The sequence below is a fragment of the Enhydra lutris genome, unplaced genomic scaffold, assembly GCF_002288905.1.
Source record: "Enhydra lutris kenyoni isolate GAN:26980312 unplaced genomic scaffold, ASM228890v2 scaffoldscaffold5, whole genome shotgun sequence".
In the NCBI taxonomy this organism is placed as follows: domain Eukaryota; kingdom Metazoa; phylum Chordata; class Mammalia; order Carnivora; family Mustelidae; genus Enhydra; species Enhydra lutris.
The window spans coordinates 54,184,947-54,206,427 of NW_019154089.1; the positions used below are offsets into that span (position 1 = coordinate 54,184,947).

The window sequence follows — 21,481 nt, forward strand, 5'->3', positions numbered from 1 at the left end:
CAGAACACACTTTTTTATTTCTTTTAGCACACAAAATAATTTACTCATAAAAGTAACATCCATTTATAGAACTCTAATATTTTTTTTTTTTTAATTTAAAAATAGCATTGTTTTACAATTCTGATTTTACAGAGAAAACTTTCTGGCAAATAATGTTCTATAAGAAGGAAAAGCTGAATGACTTTGCTTTGCTTCTCACAACAGAAACAGGCATTCACGCTATCAGCCTTGGGAAATCAATTTGATGACAAGAAAAATTTGCTGGAAAACAGCATCACTGGAAAAATGGGATCTGGTGCCATCTACTGAGTGGCAATGGAATGGAACTTGCATACTAGCCAACAAGTTAGGTAATACACTATAATTGCAGCTACATGCAACTCAACATGTACACATGTGGTCAAGGCCCAAAAGTTACATGCAAAAATGAAAACAACTGCTGTGTTAGGATTGAGAAATGGATGGGTGTCTCCGCCCCCCACCCTGAACAAACGCCACCCTACCTTGAAAAAAAAAAAAAAAGAAAATCAGGTAGGTAAAAATGATTGCTGAACATAAGGAATACTGAAGAGGGAAGACTTTGGTAAATTAAGCAAATGAAAAAGTTCCATGATTAAGAGGGACTCAGGTAGGCTCTCTTACTGATGGAGAGGCTGGTAGAGGGCAGTTAAGTCTTTGGGTATTTATGGTAGGTCAGAATTAAGGATCTATTTTTTTTCTATTTACACTAAAAGCTGGATTATTATTAGAAATTATCAACCCAGACTGCCAATAAAGTGGCACTTAGGAATTATGATGATAATCAACATCCATACCAGTCCTCTGGAGGCACCAAAAACCCTTAAGGGCTTTTCTGATTAGCAAAGAAAATTTTTGTTAGTTGACTTTACTCAACTAGACCTCCTCCACTCCAACAATGTGACAGTATGCAGCAACAGCTGAGCTGCAACGCTGACAATCTTGGAAAGGTAGATTTTCTGATTTTCATGGACAGGCAAGTTTATTTTTTTGGTAGTAGCTTTTGAGAATGTTACTTCCTTATACAGCTAGGGAACCCTGAGTACTAAGAGCATGCCTAAGATGTGTTTATGGTTGTCCTTTCCTTCATAATACTTCTCGTAATCCGTAATTTGTTTCTCAGCTGTCCCCTAAGAGGGCAGGGGACCTTGTCTATTCTGTTCATTACCATACACCCAGCACTTAATTATGTTTGGCACATTAAGTGTTCAATAAATGTCAGTGAGTTGAATGAATAGATGAATCAATTTCGTACAGTCCAACTGACATAGGGGGAAAAGAGGAAAAAACCCAACCCTTACAAAATGAAGAAGACAATGATGGAAAAGTAGAAGAATAAGCAACAATCAGTTGCGGGGGTAGACTTGATGTAAAAAAAACTGTCATCATTTGACAAGTGATGATATGTTTTGAGATTCAAAATACCTGAAAGATTTTAACTTAAAGTTAATATAAAAGCATTTACTTCCATCTTCTCTGGAAAACTCATTTACAAATAAGTTAATGAAAACCCTGTTATTACATCAAGATGTAACAGGAGCCTAGTGTTTGTTGTTTCAAGATGGAGAGCATTCTGCTAAGTACACCAGGTGAATGTCTACAGCTCCATAGAGGGAGCGTAGCACATTGAGGACTTTTTCTTGAATGGTGTCAACTTGCTCAGAAGGACAGTAATCATCCAGACTTGACCTGGAACCAAGAAGAGAAATAAAAAGAAAAATACATGTAAAGGAGAGGAGATCATACTGTGCAGTGAGGAAAAGTCTGCATGTGTTGATTTGAATATAAAATAGAAATGAAAGTATGTTGAATTTTGGGGAAAAAAAAAACAGTTGAAAGCTACTAAATGTTTATGCCAGGTGCATTACATTATGTTCTTTAATCTTCTCAGCAACTCTACAAAATACATACATTTACGATTCCTTTAAAGGAATATGAAACAGAGAAAATTAACCTGCAGAGATCACCTAGCTAGTAAGTGCTGGTGATGGGATTTAAAATGACATAGCATGTCTTCAAAGCTTTAGTGCTTAATCACTAGATGGCTGTTTCCCTGGAAGGGAGATACTGGAAATACTGGGAGTTTTTATCTTTGTGATTGGGTATCTTTCTCGTTCTTTTATTATGGGCACAGTAGGGCTAGAAATGATAAGAGTAGAGGCTTTCCAACTGATAAAACGTTTCTGCGTCTAAAAACGATTTGTTAACTATACAAGCACATAGGATTACCCAAAATGCAATAGGGAGATGTGTTGGTATTGGGATTAGTTTCCCAGGTGGTATTAAAGAGAAAAGAACAAAGCGGGATAGGGCTGGAACCTGTATTTTGGGGAGTCAGAATCAGCAACTATAACTTCAGTTACCAAGACCAAGCAGATAGAACGCCACTGACAATTACAGCGAGATTAAGATCTAAAATGATTTCATCACTGTCTCCTGGCTCCGGACTGGGGTGAGGAAAGCCATTTAGACGTGGGATTGGAAATCTTTATAGAAGGAAATGGGCTTAGTTATCTAGCTTAGTCCTTGTCACAAGTATTTTAGACCTAAAGACATAATCTGAAAGACTTGTGATGAACTCACTCTATTCTCTGGTGATCAGGTTATTTTTGAGACTTGATGTAAGTAACACACAATAAATGAAACAGAAAAATTTTAAATTCTTAAATACTGGCTAATATATACATATGGATAAAAGTTTAATTTATAGCCTTAATAAATAAGGAGTACTTCGATGCTTTCAAAAAGATTTCTGGCTTCTTTAAAACAGTATTAGAATAGTTCTTGAGGGGAGCTACCCCCAAGAGGGAGTTTTGGACATCTGTAGGTATATTTTTGATTGTCACAATGATAATTAAGGGGCCAAGGCAAGAAGGAAGGGCTGCTAGAATGCTTACAATACACAGGACAGTCCTGCAATATGAATGTAAATACCGGTCCTGTGTCCTATATAGTTTCCAAAGTCCACAGAACACTCATATAAGTAAAAAAACCTGTTTTTTAATTTTTTGAGCCTAGAACTTAATACTCTCCTACAGATGAACAAAGTATTTTTGGAAATGGATTAAATATGAGCTAAATTTCCCAGGACTGCAACTATGCTGTATATGGAGAGAAGTCTGGACTTTAAGTTCAGAACTTTACCAAGAGGTTGTTAGAACTAAAAAAACCATGTCACTATGACAGTGCTATTCATGGTATTTGGCCAATACAATACATGAGTGTCTGTCTGCACTTGTAACTTTACATTTAGTGACTCTGTAAAGATGCCAGTTTTATGTGGCTTTAAAAAAATTTTTTTAAAGATTTATTATTTGAGAGAAAGAACACACACACATGCACATAAGTGAGAGGGAAGAGTAGAGGAAGAAGGAGAGGCAGATTCCCCACTGAGGAGGAAGCCCAACAGGGGGCTGGATCCAAGGACTCTGAGATCACCAGCTGAGCCATAGGCAGACAAAGAGACGCCTGACTGACTGAGCCACCCAGGCACCCCTTGTGTGGCATTTTAATATGTATTACTTTATCAGTTACTTTCATTTCTTTTATGTTACAATGATTTGTGTGTGTGCATACTATGTGCATATGTGTCAGATTATCTATGAATTTCATTTTAGGATGTAAAAGGACATTACAATAAAAATATTAAAGTATTAAACTCACAGTTTCATATAAAACCAGCCCAAAGATTAACACAGAAAAGTTTTATTAAATTGTGGTAACTTTTAGCACATTACTTTCAAATTTGAAACATGGCAGCAGCTAAATATTCTTTTGAAGACACACAAATGGGAATTCTTGTGTTCATCTGAATAGTAACACCAACTTCAAAGACAAGATAATAAGAACTGTATGTTGTTTGCCAACCATCGCTAAGAGGAACGAGAAAATACAACATCTGACGATTCATCTATGGAGACTGTGTTAATTTCTTATGGCTGCTATAACAAATTACCACAAACTCAGTGGCTTAAAACAATACAAAGTTATTACAGTTTTGTTGGAAATCAGAAGTCCTCAAATAAAGAGATACTGCATTCTTCTCTAGGTTCTAGGGAAGAATCTGTTTCCCTGTCTTTCCAGCTTCTAGAGGCCACTTGCATTCCTTAGCTTGTGGCCCTATCCTCCACCTTCAAAGCCTGCAGCCTGGCATCTTTCAATTTCTCTGATTCTGACCCTCTTGTCCTTCTTTTATAAGGACCGCTGTGAGCGCACTGGCCCACTGGATTATCCAGGGTAATCTCATTTCAAGATCCTTGAGTTAATTAATCTGCAAAGTCTCTTTTCCTATACAAGATGACATATACACAGGTTCTGGAGATTAGGATGTGAATATCTTAGTGGACCATTATTCAGGCTACCACACTTACCTTGCAATTGTCACAAGAGTAGGTTTTGGTAAATTTTTCAGTAAATAATATACAGACTGAATAAGATATTCAATTTCTTGTTCTGTGCTGATATGGTGAGGAAGTTCGGAGTAATCACAGGTTAGACCAGCCTGGTGAACCTGAAAATAAGAAAATTAAAAACTATACCATAAACTTTATTGTTTTTAGGTTTTTTAACTATTAATGTCCTTGCTGACAAATCTTTTAATATTGTTGTGGACTGGGCTTGTTTTTTCCTTAACAGTTTCTGCGCTATAAAAGTTCTCTATTCTCTAAAGTTTTAGAAGAACTTGCCTGTAACTTCTGTTTGGGCCTGATGTCCTTTATATAGGAATAATTCTTTTAACTATTTTTTTTTTATAATTATGAATTCAGTTTCTGTCTTTACTTGAGTCTATTTTGATAATTCATATCTTCTATCAAATCATCCATTTCACCCAGAATCTAAAAGCTGATATAAAACTGTGTATATTCTCATATTACCTTTTCCTTCAACATATTATTTTTTTTTTAGATACATGCATCTAATCTAGTACCATGTTCAAACTTCAAGAGGATATAAGGAAAAGTCTTTCTCCTGTTACCAGTTTCTTATGTATCCTTTATGTGTACCAACACATACTATGACATCTATAGATGTATTTTACATGTAAATGACTGGTGCTCCAGTCTTAGCACTAAACTATGCCTGAAAGTTAGAAGTGGCTCATGGGCTAACATTTTATATCCTCTGTTTTGAAGTTTTGAAAAATGGAACTCAATATGTCACTGTTTGGCCTACTGTATATAAGTGTAAAGATTGGGAAATAAAAAACACTTTAATCTGCTATTTTATTGCTATTGGCTCCGGATACACATCAAAAATTTAACTAGGAACAATCAATGTAGGAAAATGACAGACTGTGCATGTTCTTTTCTACTCAAAGGATCAAAACAGTTGTCTAATCCTGCAGCTATAGGCACATGATATCTGATTCTATACTCTGCAATCAAGCCCATTCCATCCCTTCCTTCTTTCACTAGTGTCCAAAAACTCCCTACCACTGGAAAAATCCTGATATAATGTAACATTTACAGCGGATCTGCATGAAGACACATCCAACAATGTCATGCAAGCTCAAAACATTTTTAAAACCCTAAGTATCTTCTAACTCTATCATTCTTAAAAATTGCTATTTTAAAAAAGTGGGTTTTGGACTAGCTCCAATTTAACCAAAATATTCTTTTGTTAGTACTTTTTTATTCTTATAAAGTTGGCATTAAATTAGTACATAAACTTCAGTTCAAATAAGGTGGTTTGCCTGTATTCCACAATTAAAGAAAACTCTAGAGCAAAAACATGATTTATTGAAGTCAAAGAAGCATTACGAGTAAAAGAAGACTTGTGGGTCTCAGTTTTGGCACAAAATCTGAGAAAAGACACTTGTACTTCAAATGGGAAAATTTATGCTTCAAAGACTGTGAAATGATATAAAAATAAAAGCAATTATCATTGATGGTATCCACTTTTACCACAGTTTTCAGATCACTGTTGGCAAACAAAGTCAGTGACAGAGCTGATAGAGTTGAGATGCACTTGCTAGAATACCTTGTCTTTCTCTTGGTTTTGACAATCAGGAAAGTTTTCAGAGAGAAGAAAGGAGGAGGAAGATAGTATGAAAATGAATTAATAAATAAGGGACAACTTTAAAAATTATATATTTATTTTCTCTGGCAAGGAGAGATATGACCATAAACAAAATAAAATACACAGCATTTTTGCTTCTTACATAAAATTGGGAAAAACTTATTTTTTTCTGGAAAACTTTTCCAGTATTCTGACTTCTAAAAAGTTATATACTTTTTCATTTCTTCTCATTTAAATAAAATAATTCATTTACACTTTCCTGGAACACAAATAAAAGAAAAACACTTTAATAAAACTTACTTTTTCTACTCAGAAAAATGCCTTTCTCAAGGGTTAATTTTATACTTTAATATAAAGTATTTACCATTTCATAGTCTGGTACTTCCATCCGTTTTTTCAAACTCTGTACAAGTGGAATTAGTGATTCCATTCTGGAAAAAAGTCACCCTTCAATTAAACATCATACCACCTCAGCTAAAATTATAGAAGCAAATGATCTATTACACTTAAAATTTACCTTTAAGAATGTGTCACATGATGTTTGAGAAAAATGAAAGATAAAGATATTTAAATATCATCTTAAAATACTAAGAAATAAATGTTCCCTGTTTTTTCTTACCCACAAGATTACAGATTGTGTTAAAGGCTGAAAATTAGCACTGAAGAAACTGGGATTTTCCTCTTCTTTAAAAATGGAAGCTCCACCCTGACTTTAAAAATTCTTTTCTTTTTTTTTAATTTTAATTTTTTTTAAAGATTTTATTTATTTATTTGATACACAGAGAGAAATCACAAGTAGGCAGAGAGAGGGGGGAAGCAGGCTCCCTGCTGAGCAGGGAGCCCGATGTGGGACTTGATCCCAGGACCCTGAGATCATGACCTGAGCCGAAGGCAGAGGCTTAACCCACTGAGCCACCCAGGCACCCTAAAAATTATTTTCATCAGCGATAAAACTAAGTGCTTTTAGCACATGGTGATGAAAAGAGTTTCTCAAAAGTTAAAAAAATTTAAGAATATATTTATTGACATACACAATTAAACTGGAAAAGTTCTATACCATTTGGTATATTAACAATAGTGCCTTTAAGTGATTTAATTTAGGTGGACCTTTTTGGAAGCCATGATTAATTAATGGTTCTAGTATTCTGCCTCCCTCACCAATATCTACTCATCCGGGGGGGTGGAAAAAAGAAAGAAAAAGGGAGGCATGGAGGTCTACCTATCAACTCATCCTGCTATTTCTTTCTTATTAGAAACACTTTCTGGGCTTCTGGATCCTAATCACCTACCTCCTCTACTTCTTAATAGTGAGGACTCCTTCACGCTGAGGATCTGGCGCTTCAGGGGCATGGTAAGTTTGGGGAGACTTTTCTTGCTTGTCTCACCTACTTTTCCTTTGTGCTATTTTCCCCCCCAATTCCAGCCACAGTCTGGACTCGCTTCTATTGTAGCCTCATTGTTTCTCCAAGTCTGTGAGAGAACTCCTTGCAGGTGATGAAGAGTTAACTGGGCATGCTCACCAGGCACAGTGTGTTCAGTGAAAAACGGCCCCATCTATGGGCTACATTCAGGACTCCAAGGTTTTCATGCTGTTTTAAGCTTTAAACTTGGCTTGAGACATCACAAAGTAATAGGTACTTTTCAATATTTCCAGAAAGACTCAAATCCTGTGAGTTATTTCTACATCTCCCTCTTCCATCATAATTTCAAAAAGGAGGGAATAATTTTTTGAATTAGCACTCTATGCTAAAGAGGGAAAGTGTGAACTGATAGTGAAAATGCCTGGTCAATATTTACTGATGTGATAAGTATAATACCATGGTTTTCCTTAGTGATAATGAAGTTTTATGATCTTTCTATTTCAGGGATGTTTCTCAATATTTTATTTTTAAACAAAAATTACATTGAATATTCTGAATAGGTAACATATCCATATAGTAAAAGATGTTTCTCTCTTATAACTTTATCTTTCAGCCACAGAATTCCTCTACCCAGAGGCAACTTCTATTCCAGTTTCTTTTGTATTCTTCTATGTATCTGATGAATTATTTTAAGTAACCATGACAAAACAAGTCTTAGTGGCTCAAAGCACTATGAATCTAACTCTAATTTATGTTGCTATCTTATAACTGATTTCTTATATTTACACTATGGAGAATAATCTCAGTTTGTGGAAGATCAATTTGAAAATAAGCTACTTCTGGATTCCTATGCTCAAGAGGACAAAAAAGTTTGGGTCTGATGATCCTATTTTAGTTTCCTGGCCTTTTGAGTTTATATGATTTAAAGAATTATTTCAGAGACTTAACATCATGAATCATCATGGAAATGGAAACCCAAACCACAGTGAGAAATGACCTCACACTGGTCAGAATGGCTAGAATCAAAGAACAAGAAACAACAAATGTTGATGAAGATTGGAGAAAAGGGAGCTTTTGTGTCCTGTTGGTAAAAATGTAAACTGGTGAAGCCACTGGGAAAACAGTATGGAAGTTCCTCAGAAAAATTAAAAACAGAAATACCATATGATCCAGTAATTTCACTGCTGGGTATTTACCCAAAGAAAACAAAAACACTAATTTGAAAAGATATATGCACTCCTATTTTTAGTACAGCACTATTTACAATAGTCAAGATATGGAAGCAACCTAAGTGTCCATTGACAGACGAATGGATAAAGATGTGTATATATACAATGGAATATTACCCAGCCGTAAAAAAGAATGCAATTTTGGCATTCATGACAACATGGATGGACCTAGAGATTATCATACTAAATGAAATGTCAGATAACTACCACATGATTTCACTTGTATATGGAGTCTAAAAAGCAGAACAAAGAAAAGTCTAAAAAGAAGAACAAAAAAACCCAGAAACAGGCTCATAAATACAAAGAACTGGTGGCAGCCAGAAGGGGTGGGGGGAGATATAGGGGAGAGATAGCTGAAATAGGTGAATGGGATGAAGAGGTTCAAACTTCAAGCCATAAAATAAGTAAGTTACAGGGATAAAAACTAAAGCATAGGGAATGTAGTCAATATTGTAAAAACATTGTATAGTGATAGATGGTAACTACACTTACTGCGGTGAGCACTGTGTAATATACAGAATTATCAATTCATTATGTTGTACACTTGAGACTACTATAATATAGTATGTCAACTATACTGTACTAGAAAAAAATAGAATTAGTTTAGGGAAAAGTAACTATACTATTTATGCCAACATCCTTTCAAACTTGCTTTAATACTAAAGGCATTACCCTACCCTGTAAAATGACAGATGATCATGCCAAAAGAACTTTTTTCTCCATGTCTTCAAGGTAATGTTAATGCTGAGACAATAGGCCCAATAGAGGACCTGATGAAGAATCTAGCTTTCAAATCCTGCTCCCTCGTGTAATGGGCAGCTTAAGCTTCTACTTATAGTTGGGCTACCCTTAAAAGGAGGAAAGTTTTCACATTGCAATTTACCTTTCTAGTCATTTACTTTTACTGTAATTGTAATTATTGTATTGATAGGTTATTTTTTTTCTTATTCTACTTAGAATAGGGGCTGTCATACCAATTTTTAATCTTCCCTAAGACCCAGAACCACATATTATATATCATAGGGGAAGCCACTGCACAATGATTAAGCACATACCCACTTATTATGTGATTTTGAGCAACTTAAACCTCTGTACCCTAGTTTCCTCACGTATAAAATGAACATTATAATAATGAAGTCATCAGATTGTTGTAGGGAAAAATGAGTTAAATGCAAGGAAAAATCTTAGAATTGGGCACATAGAACACACTCAGCAAAGGCTAGCCATTGCTAGTAAATTTCTGTTGGCACTTAATAGTGATTTTTTAAAAGTAATTTATCTAGCAAATTTGACAATATATCTAGGACTAAAATAGAGTTGGGGAAAAAAATGTTTCAAGATCTTACCCAGGGTTTGAAGCCCATTTCTGTACAGTTTCTTCATCATCACCATCACACAAATCAGCAAAAGCAGCTTCTAAATCTTCTAACTGATGAATTCGAGTATCAACACAATCTACCAAATCCTCCTTTAAACACATTGAAAAGCCAAGATTGTAATTATTTTTTGAAAAAATAAGTGAAATCCCATTGCAATGAAAATATCAGTTCAATTAGTTAAAATCATGACTTCTCAGTACTAACCATGGGCTTCTCCAATAAACACACCAAGATTTTGGTTAGAAGTCTGAGAGCACTCTAATGACTTATAAGATATTATTAGATATGCAATAAATAGACAAAATCCAAAAGAAACAAATGAAGGATACCTCTGTCAGGTTGGTACCAGGTTTTTTAAACTGGTACAACTCTTGTAAGATTTTGTATTCTTCCTGGAAAACAAAACAAAAATCCATATACTGGAAAAATTTTTTTTTCAAAGATATGCTTTAAGTAAAAAATGGCTATGACATAAGGAGAATATCTTAGCTAATCCTTGAAAGATTAGTTTGTGAAAATCAGGGAAAATGTATAACTCAGATGTTACTGTAAACACTGTCCTTGCTTTAGGGTAACTCTGTCCTGACAATAATGTATGAAAATTAGCTATGGAAAAAGACTTGATATGAAAGATTTCTAATAATATTCTATATTCTAAATGGATATATCCTAGGATCTAAATAGATTTTAGCTATGTATAGGAAATATACATGTCTTAATAACAACAACAAAAACTCTCCATATTCACCTTGCAGTCCTTTCCCTAGCCATAGAAGAGAACTCGGAAGTTCAAAGGGAATACTGGGGGCAGACACAATGGAAGAATGATGCCTTCTAAACACAGACTTTCCAGAAGAATGTCTCCCCCCTCATTTAGCACACTAAATAGCCCCATTATAGGTGGGTATATCGGGCCCCAATAATCCCTTTTAGGAGTACTGTTGGGAAGAGTTTATATGCAAGAGCTGAAGTTCATTAAGCACAATGTTGTGCCGCTACTCTCATCATAATAATCCTGTAACTTCCCTATCATTATTTTGATTTTAAACTTGAAGAAACTCTGGGCCAGAAAGGTTAGGTAACTTTCCCAAGATCAAGCAGCTAATAAGCAGTAGAAGTAACAAACAGAAGTTAACTCACTCTGGACTTTTGCACATGTTCTTTAAAAAAAAAATGGATATAGGGACGCCTGAGTGGCTCAGTGGGTTGGGCCGCTGCCTTCGGCTCAGGTCATGATCCCAGCGTCCTGGGATCGAGTCCCACATCGGGCTCCTTGCTCAGCAGGGAACCTGCTTCTCCCTCTGCCTCTGCCTACCACTCTATCTGCTTGTGCTCACTCTTGCTCTCTCTCTCTCTCTGACAAATAAATAAATAAAATCTTAAAAAAAAAATGGATATAAAAACCTCCACTTCCCAGATTTCCTGATAGCACTGGAAAAGGAATAACTGCTACTAAGTTCCTTGTATAACTTTGTAGAAATCTTCATTAAAAACATTTGATTGAAATAAGCAGAGAAAGTCAATTATCATATGGTTTCACTCACTTGTGGAGCATAAGGAATAACATGGAAGACATTGGGAGATGGAAAAGAGAAGTGAGTTGGGGGAAATCAGAGGGGGAGATGAACCATGAGAGACTGTGCACTCTGAGAAACAAACTGAGGGTTTTGGAAGGTAGGGGTGGGAGGTTGGGTGAGCCTGGTGGTGGGTATTATGGACGACATGTACTGCATGGAGCACTGGGTGTGGTGCATAAACAATGAATTTTGGAACACTGAAAATAAAATAAAATTTTTAAAAACCCCAAAACAAACAAAAAATTTGAGTATATTTGTAAAATAAATTTCTAAAGTCAGTTTCTTTAACTTTCAGATATGCCTATTCTTCAAGTTTTCTAAATAGTTCTAAGGTCATTTCCATGATTCTAAGAATTTATGGATATAACCCCTGGCTCCATGTACAAGAGCTGAAAGAAACTGTAATTTTTCTCCCTTATTTGCAGGTTGGGAGAGTACTCTAGGTCCCCCAGTCTTGTTTCAGATTATACTAAATCTTCAAATCTTACCTATTTTTTAATCAATACCTATTTAGAGCTCTTTGATAAATCACAACGGCTTCCAATACATATCTGAATTAGGATCGTTAAGTGCAACATCATCATTATAATCCAACAATTTTAGGTAGAAAAAAGAGTTAGTTTGAATCCCAAAAAGAATAGACTTGAACAACTTTCCAAATGTTAAAGTAAGCAGTTACTGTGCTATAAAATGCACTAAGGAATGCTCACTTGGAGCATGAATTTATTGGTTTCTTAAATGTTTCATTTCAGATCTGTGCATGCTAATATTGTCTGGCTTTCCGCATTTAAGATCTGCTGAGGTACCCTAAGAATCACAGGCCTAAATCATTAGCTACAGATAGTACATGTGTAAAATCAGGGACCTCATTGTCCAGTGAAAAATCTGTCACACAGCACTTTATATATGTAGAATCTCTGGAAAGATACACCAAGAAACTGGCCATGATGTTTGTTTTCTGATGTAAGAAACTGAGGGAGTGGGAATGGGATGAGAGAGTGATATTCTTTAATGCATACGCTTTCTTGTATTATAAGATTTTAGTTTTTCCAACTATCCACATATATATTATCCCAATTCATAAATACAAAATAATAACTGCTATCTAGAGCAGGGATCAACAACCCACAACTTACAACTTGTTTTCGTATGGCCCTTGAGTTAAGAAAGGTACATACATAATTCAATTAAAAAAATAGGTGCGTATGATTTTAAAAGGTTTAACAACAAGGAAGAACGTGTGACAGAAATCATATAAATCAAGCAGTAAATCTTAATTAATACCTGGCTGTCTGCAGGAATTTTGTGGATCTCTGATCTAGAAAAATGTCATACAATTCTCAAGATCTACATTTTAAAAATACATTTACCTGAGTGAACATTTCTTTGAAGGGATTCTTGACTGAAAAAAAATCCAAGTCAATATCTAACACAAATGCATCCCCTTTCTTCAAAATTTCCAGAATTTCCCCAGTGCTGACTGTAGTCTGACATTCTTGACTTTCAGAAGAACATGAACATGATTGCTCTAGGCAAGTCTGGCCCCTCCTCTGTGTCAATGTGTCCTTTTCCAGTCCTTCTGAGTAAGAGTCACAGTTAGTAGAAGCAGTGTTTTCTGCATCTTCCAGTGCTAGCTTTGGCTTCTTAGCAGAAGACACTGCATCATTTTCTTCTTGATTGTTACAGAGTTTATAAGGTTTTACCATAATTACATCCAATTGTAAAGGTTTTTGGTTCTCTAGTTGGTCTTCAGTTACATAAAGACCATCACTTAGAAAGTAATGATCCGTACTCGTAACCCTGTATTAGAGGAAAAAACTGTTTTAAAGACAAGCCGACAAATTAGCTGACATTGCATATAGCACTTCCATAGCCTGCAGAAATGTAACAAAGAACATATTTAACAAAAACTAAGTGCTCTCTCTACTTTCTTTAATTCCTGCTCTTCTGCAGAGATAGCATTCCCCTGATTTTAAGTTGGCACACAACTGCCCAAACTAAAGACTGTATTTCATAGCCTATCATGCAGCCAGGTGTGGCTGTTTGACTAAGTTCTGGCTTAAGGCTGTGAGTGGAAGAGAGGCATACATAATCTTGCTCTCTACGGGCTGCCTGGTGCATGAGCCTGCAAATGGTAAGCCCATCTTGGACTATGAGGACAGAGGCAATGCTCTAGAGATGAAGCAACAAGATAAAAGGAACTGGGGTTTCTGAACCTGTAAACTGCCACATAGGCCCTGGACTGTGTGTGGTAAACTCTAAGAAGAGAAAGAAATAAATGATCCTTTTCAGTTAGTGTTCTGGATCACTTTCATAACAGCTGTAACTTCATCCAAATAATCACTTAAGAGAAAAATGACATCTGGAAATTATTTCTCTTCACAAAAGCTCCCTCTGATGTGTTTCAAAGCTGTGCCAAATTCTGTATAACCATAATATTTTAATATGGAAAACAACTTAAAAAAATCTTATACACATGCAGAATGTATTTTTACAAGTTACAGATTTCCAATTTTAAATGTATCATTATGTTCTTACCTTTTCAACTATATTATGCCTTAGGAAGTACTTGGAATAAATAGCAAAACTAAATGCTTCTTTCAGAGGTAGGCTCTATCCAACTAAAATAATGGTTAATATTTAGTTCCTACTCACCTTTCTCTAGCTATTCAGGCTTAAATTGAAAGAGGTATTAAGTTTCCAAATAAGACTAATGGCGTAATACAGCTAATATCCAAGCTTATTATAAATTGTGCCATTCCAAGAATGTCAAAGGCTGTATCCCCCAACCTAAATTTATATTCTTCTTTAATAAAGGACTCTTCACTTTGTTCATATCTGTATAAACACATGCATCTCAGACTACATACCTGTCTCTTCCGTAAACATTTATTTGCAGGATTAAGTAAAATCACCAGATAATAAAATATTTCCTAATATTATTATACATTGAGTTTCAAATGTCTTTTTCAGATTATTCAAAATTATTTGATTTTGCAGAAACCTGTTACAGATAGTTAGGCGTACTCACTGAAGTACTCAATAAAATCACTACCATTCTCTCATGTATACCAGTATTATATATAATACTTATTCTAAGTGGAGTCCTATTTATTTATTTAGTGTAATATCCTCAATAAATATAATTTTCATGGTTTTACAACAAAGTTATTTGTGCAACTGATAAGAACATACAACAAAAGTTAACTGTATCATTAAGGATAAATCAGAAATAAAAAGTATCACTTTCTTTAGAATAAATACCCACTAGTGCAATTGCTGGGTTGTAGGGTAGCTCTATTTTCAACTTTTTGAGGAATCTCCCTACGGTTTTCCAGAGTGGCTGCACCAGCTTGCATTCCCACCAACAGTGTAGGAGGGTTCCCCTTTCTCCACATCCTCACTAACATCTGTTGTTTCCTGACTTGTTAATTTTAGCCATTCTGACTGGTGTGAGGGGATATCTCACTGTGGTTTTGATTTGTATTTCCCAGATGCCAAGTGATGTGGAGCACTTTTTCATGTGTCTTTTGGCCATTTGGATGTCTTATTTGCTGAAATGTATGTTCATGTCTTCTGCGCATTTTTGATTGGATTATCTGTTCTTTGGGTGTTGAGTTTGATAAGTTCTTTAAAGATTTTGGATACTAGCCCTTGAACTACTGGGTATTTACCCTAAAGATACAAATATAGGGATCTGAAGGGGCATGTGCACCCGAATGTTTATAGCAGCAATGTCCATAATTGCCAAACTATGGAAAGAACCTACGTGTCCATCTACAGATGAATGGATAAAGATGTGGAATAATATGCAGCCATCAACCCCCCCCAATCTTGCCATTTGCAATGATGTGGACAGAACTGGAGGGTATTATGCTAAGTGAAATAAGTCAATCTCTCTGATATGAGGAGTTTCAGAGACAGGGAGGAGGGTCGTGGGGGGTAGGGAGGGAAAAAATGAAACAAGATGGGATCAGGAGGGAGACAAACCATAAGAGACTCTTAATTTCAGGAAACAAACTGAGGGTTGCTGGAGGGTGGTGGGGTAGAGATAGGGTGGCTGGGTTATGGACATTGGGGAGGTTATGTGCTATGGTGAGTGCTGTGAAATGTGTAATTCACAGACCTGTACCCCTAGGGCAAATAATACGTTATATGTTAATAAAAAAAAAAAAAAGTATCCCTTTCAATGAGAAAGACTGCATTTCATTTCCAGTGTATTACCATTTTATTCCACACCCCTTCACCTTTGAAAAAGTTATGGTTTCAGTGCTTAAAACATTCATCCCATCACAAAAGAATGGAGAAAGTCAAGAATGAGATGATATTTCTAAAGATAATTACAGTATTGCAATATACATAAAATATCGGTTAAAGAGCTTATATAACAAAAACAGCTGCACATGTAACTCAAGTCAAAAATGCTGTAACTTAATTTAATTATCTAAAGCTAATCATATCATTAAAATAAAAACGCCAAATCTACTTTTTAGTCATTGGATTCACAAAAAAAAAGTTCAAAATGAGGTAATTTTGCTTTTCTATTGCTAATTGTTAAACTCGGCAGACAATAACTATATTGTAAGGAAATAGTAAAATGCATCATTAGCTATATAATCTATAAGATACTTCAATGATTTAATGGAATTAGTCATCAATGGATCCAGAATTCCAGAAGATAAAGATATTACTCAAAACCAACATGACCAGTAACAAAATATAAATGGTGTGTGAAGAAGGTTAAGAGACTTAAAACTTGTTCCTGGTGTTTGGAGAACTCTTCAAAAGAGTTGAGGGTTAATCTGAGCCCATCTGTATGTAGACAACTTATGAGTTATCATGGGGATTCAAAATAAGATAAAAGAAGCACTCATTCCCTCTTATAACACGAGGAAATTACCTGATTGTTGTGGTAGAAGTGTCTCTGCCTACTAAAAAGTGATGTTTGCCCTCTCTTATTTGCTGAGCCCATGTGGGATGAAGCCATAGCACATGAGAAAAATGGCCAGCATAAACTGCAGGCATAATCCAATTCTCAATACTTAATTCTCTGAAAAAGAAATAGAAAACATGGAAACTACTAGTGAGTGTCTTTCCCCAAATGTAATTTCACTCAGAACAAGAGTTTAACAATCCTCCTGATGGCATTAAGGCATCATTTCCCCTTTTCATCGTATTGACATTTGCATGGATGGTGCAAAGCAATGGTGTGTTGGTGTCCTAAGATTAATCAAGGCGACGGCACCAACTCTCCTAGAAGTCACTGTATTCTTCATATCAAGCATCACTACCCCCTCCGAAAGCCAGTTTCATGTAAAAAGGTCCTTCATAATTTTATTAAACCTTGGTCCTTAGTATACATTTTAAATATTCTGGGTGGCAAAATGAGAAATGCAAAAAGTACTTCTGCTACATACTTTGAAGTACATAGGTTTTCTCAAGGAAAAGCACTTGTGATTCAATTGTAAGTTTAACAGCATTTTTCTTGAAAGAAAGACTGATCAAAATACAATGATTATTCAGACTTGAATCTGAATTGTTGGATTCTACATTCAAACTAAGCTTTAAAAAACCACTAACTTGTCAAGTTTTTGTATGCTATTGAATATTCATAATTATCTGAAAAGGCTATGAAAATACTCTTCCTAAATTTTTTTCATTTACTTCCACCAAAACAACATATGGCAACAGACTGAAAGTGGAAGTAGATAGGAGAATCTAGCTGTCCCCTATAAAAACAAATATTAAAGAGATGTGCAGAAACTTAAACACTGTTACTCTTCTCAATTTTTTGCTTTAGAAAATATATTTCTCATAAAAATATCATATTTATGCTAACATATTAAGGTCTACTATTTTGAATTGAATTTATATTTTAAACATTTCTGTTTTAATTTCAAATACAGTAAATGTGAATAAATGTAACCCACACTTAGAAAAAAACTCAATAATTTTAAGGGTGAACAGGAAGTCTCAGACTAAAAAGTTTAAGAATTATTATTCTATGACTAGAACTGTACAGCCTGCATTCTTATCTCATAATTCTTTTTAATTTCTAAAATATAAAACCTCTAAATATAAAAGAGAATAACAACAATGGTAGAGCTACCACATTTCTTTAGAAATTACTGCTCTAAAATGGGGTTCTGGAAAAAGGCAACTGAAAGAAATGTAGTAGGCTAAAGTTAATTCATGAAAGCATCTATCTTTTAATTTTATATTTTAAAGAAAAATTACTGCTATGCACACAACTTTTTATATTGTATGACTAGGCTACATTCTAACACATACATAATGAGACAGTTGCAGAATTTCAGAGAACTTTATTATAGAAGAGACTCTAGTAAGTCTTTATTTAGAAATATATTACATATGACCCTTTGAGGAGAAAGTAGTACAAATTGAGAGGTTGGAAGGACTCAATACTGGAAAGACTCAATACTCGAAGGAAGGATATACAAATTAAAGATGTATTGCCTATACAACCAATGAACAACGTGTTTAAAATACATTTTGTTGCACCTTAGTATCCAGACTTCTAAAGTGGGGAGGAAGGGAGAAATGGCTTGGGTAACTTTTAAAGTCTCTTCTAATTCCAAAATTCTATATTCTAAAGCAGAGGCTGGCAAACATTGGCTAGGCCACTTATTTTTGTAAATAGAGTTTTATTGGAATATAGCCACCGCCATTAGTTACACAATGTCCATTGTTGCTTTCTTACTATGAGGGCAGAGATAAGTAGTTGCAACAGAGACCATATGGTGTGCAACCTTAAAATATTTACTATCTGGCTCTTTAAGAAAAAGTCTGTCAATATTTGCTCTAAATAAAATAAAAAAGGCAAACAAAACGAAAACAAAACTCAAGAGAGGTCTGTTTCCTTTGTTTATCATGTATTGCCAATTGTATCTCAAACACATAAAATCTCATAAAGAAGGATGCCTGGCTGGCTCACTTGGTGGAGCGTGTGACTCTTGGTCTCAGGGTCTTGAGTTTAAGCCCTCCATTGGGGAAGAGTTTACTTTAAAAAAAAAAAAAAAAAAAATCAATGGGGCACCTGGTTGGCTCAGTGGGTTAAGCCTCTGCCTTTGGCTTAGGTCAAGATCTCAGGATCCTGGGATCGAGCCCCGCATCGAACTCTCTGCTTGGCAGGGAGCCTGCTTCCTCCTCTCTCTCTGTCTGCCTCTCTGCCTACTTGTGATCTCTCTCTGTCAAATAAATAAATAAAATTAAAAAAAAAATCATTAACAAAAACCACATATTACCCAAAAAGTGTTTCCTTGTCAAACACAGTGTCAGCTGGCATATTTACAGGAATAAGGAGGTCTGGATGTGAATCAAAATGCACAAAACTTATGTTACTGGCAGGAAGATGCTTTGAGCCAATGGCCCGGTATATGTAAGGCAGGACCTGTAAAAGAAACACATGCACACATTCAGAATTAGCGCTGAAATCACGAGCATATGCTCAACTGCAGCCTGAAAAACAATGCTTAACATAAACACACGTAACTTGAAGCACACCAGGTTGCTAAGAAGTAGGAAAACATAAAATTTGTTCACTGTAGGTGGGTTTAGATAGCGTTCCCATGCTTTACTTTTTCCTCAGAAGTTCCAGCTCCCATCTCCGAAGGCTTTAGTGGGCTTCTCTTTGCTGCCATCTTGCCCCATCACAAACTCAGAAGATAAATGTGTGTCAACAGACAAGGGCTGGCCCTCACGAAGTAACTGGTGGTTAATACACCTTCCGGCATAACGATGTGTTCAAGCTACCTTGGTTCTCCTGGCCTTTTCCACACCTTAGGATGGTGGAGCTAGACTAGGTGGTCTCTAAGGCTCCTGTCCTGTTACAGTCTCCGTACTTCTAGGTTTAATACCGAATTTGAAAGCACAGCTTAATCCACCCTTGTGCTTTTTCTCAGGCCCATACACACTATCCCTACCTCCTGGGAACTCAACTTCCTTTCGCCATGCATAAATCTGGAATCATCCTCTCCCCCTTTCCTATCCAGAGATCTTCCAAGGCCGATTCGTTAAAGTTAAAAAAAAAAAAAAAAAAAAAAAAAAAAAAAAGACTCGAATCCATGGGCCTCCCTTCCAGAAGAACAGACTAAGGCAAGTAGCACTGCCATAAAATGGGAAATATCTTTCGTGTTTATAAAAGCCGGGCTCGGTCTAAAAAGATTTGCGTACACACTAAGCACAAAAGAATGCCAGCAGCCCCAAGAGTGCTACGATGATGGTCCCTGTGTCACAGATGGCGGCCCACATTCTTTATAAAAAGCTTCCCACCTACACACAGCCGTGCTGTGATGGAGACGCCGGAGAAAGCTGGAAGCCTGCGTTAACCCGCAGGTTAAGGACACGGCGCTCTGCAGGGAGAAGGCACAAGTTCGAATCCCGACGCCACCGGCTGTTGGTGTAGGATTCTGGGCAAACCGTGAAGGTTAAATGAGCTGCCCGACACATAGTAAGCGAATCACAAACGTCAGCGCCTATTCTCCCAAGTTAGTCGTTTCGGCGTTTTTCCCCACAGCAATGGAACTCGCGCGGGTAACAAATTCTGCTTATCTCTGGCCTTGGATACCGAGGCTCCGCGACTTCCTTGGCCCTCGCGCGATTCTGCCCCGGAATTCAGCAGCCGCCCGCTCACCTCTTGGTGATCCTCCACGACCCACACTGGGAGCTTGGGGTAGCACCGGAGGCGAGCGCGATCTCCCACAGAGTCACCCATGGTTTTCCAGCGCGGCAGCACCCCAGGGGGCCCCAATCGCGAGGTTAGGACCGGGGAATGCCGGAGTTGCAGCCCTACAGCCCCTCCCGCGTGGAAACGCGCGCTCACCCGGTTGCGGTTCCTCATTGGAAGACCCAGAGGGCAGGGGGCGGGGGCCGGAGCGCTTTACGAAGGTGATTGGCTTAGGTGTCCATCGCTCTCGTTGACGCGCCAATCACCGAGCACAAGGCGCTGAGGCGGGCCCAAGAGCTTTCCCTGTCGCGGTCCAGCTTTCTCAGGTTTGCTTTTTAATTTCCTCGGTTTCCTGTTCCGGAGGCGCGGGTGGCGCTATGGTCTTGGCGGCTGCAGGATAAGCCTAGCTTTGCTTTGACGGCAACCTCGCGGCCCGAGGGCCTTTTGTAGGTAAAAAGGGGCAACTTGTGGGTGTTGGAACAGGGAGCCTTTCCGAGTGTCCGGTTTAAACGGGGCTGGAGTCCGGGGCTGGGGCGACAGGCGCCTTTAAATTAAGGTCGGGCAGCCCCTCTTCAGATCTGCAGCTAAGAGCAAAAAAGCGACCCTAGGCCCGAATCTTGCAGACAAATAGAAGTAAAAAATGCGGCCTTTCATTCATTTGTGGAGCGCTTGCGGTGGTCCAGGCCTGGGGCCGCCCGGGTCTCGGAGCGGAGGGAGACCGTGAGCCCCGCGCTTGCCTCGTGGGGCTCACAGTCTGGCGGGAGATGCAAACAGGGAAACGCAATTACAGATCAGCGGGACGAAGGTGACTGGCTTGGGGATGCAAGTGGGGGAAAGGGTGTTCTTAATAACGTAGGCACGCTTTGCAACTCTTTCAACATAGACTGATGTTCCTGGACGTGTTAACTATGCGAAACAGCTCCCTCGGTTTCCCTCCTTCCATACAGCAAGCTAGGAGTAGACAGACGCAGAAAATAAGTGTTCTTCCAGTTGCAGTGAATTCCTTGACTTTTGGCTTTGAATTAAAGTTTGCATCCGTAGCACAGTCTGACTGTGCCTTCAGTATATCAGTTTCATAATCAGTGTTTTCAGGTATTCTCTCTATAGAAACATCCCTGGGGATCTAATCCTGAAGGTTGAACTATTACACACTGTTACAAGTGGTGGTGATCGTGTTTCCCACCTCTAGGTTCAATACACTCCTTTGCGTTCC

The 21,481-nt window shown here is 37.2% G+C and overlaps 2 protein-coding genes across 5 annotated transcripts in view; one reads left to right on the forward strand and one right to left on the reverse strand.

Moving 5' to 3' along the window:
- Positions 1-510: 510 nt before the first annotated feature.
- On the reverse strand, positions 511-20,413 carry LOC111140982 (chromosome unknown C5orf22 homolog). Its single transcript, XM_022493273.1, has 9 exons — positions 20,236-20,413; positions 18,848-18,993; positions 16,483-16,632; positions 12,953-13,382; positions 10,335-10,397; positions 9,973-10,094; positions 6,401-6,467; positions 4,389-4,528; positions 511-1,707 (listed from the first exon to the last, which is right to left on the reverse strand). The coding sequence occupies exons 1-9, from the start codon at positions 20,314-20,316 to the stop codon at positions 1,575-1,577; spliced, it is 1,332 nt and encodes a 443-aa protein (XP_022348981.1). The 5' UTR covers positions 20,317-20,413; the 3' UTR covers positions 511-1,574.
- Positions 20,414-20,491: 78 nt separating this feature from the next.
- LOC111140887 (drosha ribonuclease III) overlaps positions 20,492-21,481 on the forward strand; it is a 119,503-nt gene continuing 118,513 nt past the window's right edge. For 2 of the 4 annotated variants that reach the window (XM_022493133.1, XM_022493134.1), the window contains exon 1: positions 20,564-20,718. The gene's annotated coding sequence lies outside the window, so the exon portion shown is untranslated. Of the gene's footprint in view, positions 20,719-21,481 lie in introns of all 4 variants that reach the window. The other 2 variants (XM_022493136.1, XM_022493135.1) reach the window with 2 other exon arrangements.

What these genes read in the sequence shown, in the direction of transcription:
- LOC111140982 (XM_022493273.1), bottom strand. Translation starts at nt 20,316, where the DNA reads ATGGGTGACTCTGTGGGAGATCGCGCTCGCCTCCGGTGCTACCCCAAG. An exon ending in GACAAGGAAACACTTTTTGG is followed by an intron (nt 16,633 to 18,847) that starts GTAATATGTGGT and finishes TTTCTTTTTCAG; the next exon opens with AGAATTAAGTATTGAGAATT. An exon ending in ACTTCTACCACAACAATCAG is followed by an intron (nt 13,383 to 16,482) that starts GTAATTTCCTCG and finishes CCTCTAATACAG; the next exon opens with GGTTACGAGTACGGATCATT.